At 43.3% G+C, this 4227-nt stretch overlaps 1 protein-coding gene across 1 annotated transcript; it reads left to right on the top strand.

Moving 5' to 3' along the window:
- Positions 1-477: 477 nt before the first annotated feature.
- On the top strand, positions 478-3609 carry LOC310782273 (proteolipid protein 2-like; the record flags this gene model as incomplete). Its single annotated transcript, XM_083642950.1, has 2 exons — positions 478-953; positions 3576-3609. The coding sequence occupies 2 exons, from the start codon at positions 478-480 to the stop codon at positions 3607-3609; spliced, it is 510 nt and encodes a 169-aa protein (XP_083499076.1).
- Positions 3610-4227: the final 618 nt, after the last annotated feature.

Here is a 4227-nt window from a genome sequence, read left to right as displayed (position 1 = left end):
CCATTTTCTCGTCTTTATCTCGTTACGTCTGTTTGCTCCGCACCGCCGGCAATAATTGTGCGTGACGCACGAGCTTTCTACCTGGGAGTCAATGTAAACATCCGTGGTGATTAGGTCTATAGTGACACAATCATTGATATAGAAATCACTGATGGTGTCAGCAATACAATGTTTAGTGAACTGATGTCAACCGATGACGTCACTTATGCATCGACATTGTGACAGCTTCAGTTCACTGTCCTTGTGACATCATCAGTGATTTATGACATCACTGACGACATCGATGATGTCACAAAGACAGTGAACTGATGTCAACTTATGCATAGATATTGACATCGATTCATCGGGGACATACATCATCGGTGATGTCCTAAATCACTGAGGTCATAATTACCCACTGATGATGTCATAGACATTCAAATCCTTCCCTATTATAAGAGGTTATAAATTGAATAAATCAAAGTTCTTCTTTCCAGTATGGCTGATCAAACTGAGCCCAGCTACTATGAGCAGCTGACAGCATTCCTGAAGACCCAAAAAGGGATTATACTGGTTGCAGAAATACTCATCAGCTTCATCATCATAATATGCTTTGCTACTTCCATCACTACACTGACTGCGTTCTGCAAATACTCTGCGGTGGCCCTCAGTGAAATGCTCCTGGCCATGGCCTTATTGTTCTCCATGGCAGAGGTCGACATCCGGAGCCAAGGGGCCAAATGCGTCTGGGGCGATCTTCTCCGCGGCGGCACCGGTGCTGTCCTGCACCTCGCCGCGTCGGCGGTCACTGTGATGCACTCCACCGGGGACGCCGGTCTCATGGCGGGCGCGGCGTTTGGTTTCGTCGCCGCTCTCCTGTTTTGCTACGACACCTACACCAACATGCAGCAGGTTTGTACGTGTGGCCATATCGCAGGCGAGATGAAATTTGAGATCTTCAAGGCTCCGAAAAGGTCCCGAAACCCAAAAGGCCCGCCACCGCGGTTCGCGATGGCCGCGCAGTTAGACGAGCTGTTAACGCTAAACAATACTCCAAAAAAAAAGGCCCAAACCCAAAGAGAACCACCGCAAGCGTCCGCAATTCCCGTGGAGTCACATGAGTTGGCAACGGTTGACTCTGTATAGCTGGAACACGTGCTCAGGCCCAGTTTGGGCATGTGGCAAAAAGTCATTAGACACACACACACGGTGCTGCTAAGCATAACGTGGTCACCGTTCCATCTCGAAGGCTTGGTGTGTGGTCGTATTGCTGGGACAACAGTCTTTCGTTGCTTGTTTGTGTTCTCTTTGGTTGTATAGACGAGCTGCACCTCTACAGCTTGCGTGCAATGACCCTGTACATCAGAACTGGCACTACGGTCCCGCTGGTAGTTTAGCGGCACAGCGAACCACTTCCAAACAGGAGATGTTACATTCACAAAGTGCTTCTTGGGAGATATGCATGCCGAATCGCGGAGAGTAGCGTGTAACGATTCGTAAGGTTTGTAAATTGTGTTCTGGTGGTACTGTATTTTAATTTCCCATTGTAGTTGCCAGATTTCTGAATGGAGTTTGGTGTGGCTGCCTCTCCACATAAGAAAATGGGGCAAGCTAACGTTTAGCTGATCTCTTGGCAGTTTTTCAGCAAAATAGCAACAGGCTTTTTGACTGTCGGGGGAGGGGGGAGAAGCTTTGAAGCAAGCTAATATGTGGCTAGTTCAGTACTTGCCTTATGAACGCTGTATCCAGCCCATTGATGATGTTCCACCAGGTTACATAACCGTGTCGCCCCTACTCTATTAAAAAAACATTGCAGATCCTTTTTTATTATTATTATTTATTGTTAGTGAAAGCAACAACACGGCAACCCTTCGGCATACCGATATTAATTTCAAGCATTTTAAATAGTTTTTGGCTTATTTTACAGTCTTTTCCTATGACGGGTTTCCCCCTAAAACGGCCTGAGAGCGAACTACAAAATGACGTATTGCTGATCTGATGTATGTGATCACCGGCATGCCAGAGTGAATCATGGGAAATGCAGTTCTTTATTCACAGGCAGCAAAATAGCACAGAACCCACAACACAACAGGAAACACTGCAATATCTATATTTATATATATTATAATTATATATTTATATATCTATAAAACAGAGCTAGGGCTCTGTCTGTCTGTCTCACTGAAGACATCCTCAGTGATGTCATAAATTCACTCTCACACACACACTCACACACACAAGAGACAGACACACACATAAAGTCCCAGTGATTATGTCATCAGTGATGTCATAAATTGTGACATCATCAGTGATGTCAGAGGCATTGTGACATCATCAGTGATGCAGACATACACAAACACACACACACGTGCGCACGCACACATAAGAGGCAGACAGGCACACATGCACACACAAACACAAACACACAAGAGATACACACACACACACACACACACACCAAACCACTGATGTCATCAGTGATGTCATAAATTCTGACATCATCAGTGATGTCAGGGGTATTGTGACATCATCAGTGATGTCATTAGAGTCCCACTGATGATGTCATGCTGGCATCATACTGAACATTATGCCATATTCAGAGACAGACAGAGAGAGTGAGATTACACTCCTTTATTTACAGTATGAGGCCCTATTGGCAGCAAAGACGACATGTTCAGCACATGGGTCTCTGCAGACGTGTGTAAGGAGGACATGTGCTGTTAGTACAGTAAGGATGATATGTGCTCTTAGTACAGTAAGGAGGACATGTGCTCTTAGTACAGACGTGTGTAAGGATATGTGCTCTTAGTACAGTAAGGATGATATGTGCTCTTAGTACAGTAAGGGTATGTGCTCTTAGTACAGTAAGGATGATATGTGCTCTTAGTACAAACGTGTGTAAGGATGATATGTGCTCTTAGTACAGTAAGGATGATATGTGCTCTTAGTACAGACGTGTGTAAGGATGATATGTGCTCTTAGTACAGACGTGTGTAAGGATGATATGTGCTCTTAGTACAGTAAGGATGATATGTGCTCTTAGTACAGACGTGTGTAAGGATGATATGTGCTCTTAGTACAGACGTGTGTAAGGATGATATGTGCTCTTAGTACAGTAAGGATGATATGTGCTCTTAGTACAGACGTGTGTAAGGATGATATGTGCTCTTAGTACAGACGTGTGTAAGGATGATATGTGCTCTTAGTACAGACGTGTGTAAGGATATGTGCTCTTAGTACAGACGTGTGTAAGGATGATATGTGCTCTTAGTACAGACGTGTGTAAGGATGATATGTGCTCTTAGTACAGTAAGGATGATGTGCTCTTAGTACAGACGTGTGTAAGGATGATATGTGCTCTTAGTACAGACGTGTGTAAGGATGATATGTGCTCTTAGTACAGACGTGTGTAAGGATATGTGCTCTTAGTACAGACGTGTGTAAGGATGATATGTGCTCTTAGTACAGACGTGTGTAAGGATGATATGTGCTCTTAGTACAGACGTGTGTAAGGATGATATGTGCTCTTAATACAGACGTGTGTAAGGATGATATGTGCTCTTAGTACAGACGTGTGTACGGATATGTGCTCTTAGTACAGACGTGTGTAAGGATGATATGTGCTCTTAGTACAGATGTGTGTAAGGATATGTGCTCTTAGTACAGACGTGTATAAGGATGATATGTGCTCTTAGTACAGTACATGCTCTGAGTTAGCCAACAAGGTCGTATCCCGCTGTCACCACCATATATGTTTCCTGCTGTTCAGCCTCTGAGACATGTACGATGGCTGATGGGTTATTCAGAGGGCAATAATTATATAACCAGCATGTTTATTTCATAACCCAAACTTTAAACAGCTTAGTAACATGGAGTAATGGATTCAAAAGTGTGCTTAAGTTAAAGTAGAGGTATTAGTCGTAAAATCTTTTGTATCCAACGTACTCATTTGGAAGAATGGTTCTTTTCAGGGTGTTAAACTATTGATGCATTAAGCTGTAAGAAGTATCTTAATGTTGTCGGTCTAACTGCTCCATATACAGTAGTTGGGGAGTTTCAATGCAACATATTTTATGAGCTTGTATATTTTGCATATAAAACCTTATTCTGCACATTCAAATAAAAGCTAGTGCGTACATTTTGATTGCTGATAACTGTAAGTCGTAAAGCACCTCTCCAGAAAGTTACACATTTACAAAGCAGCCGTGTGGCTGCATTATTAAGGCTCCATCACCAGAACATAAAGGA

The sequence above is a fragment of the Poromitra crassiceps genome (assembly GCF_964638095.1).
Source record: "Poromitra crassiceps genome assembly, chromosome: 9".
Classification (NCBI taxonomy): Eukaryota; Metazoa; Chordata; class Actinopteri; order Beryciformes; family Melamphaidae; genus Poromitra; species Poromitra crassiceps.
The sequence above is the reverse complement of the archived record's forward strand: the minus strand, read 5'-3'. Positions and strand labels throughout refer to the sequence as shown.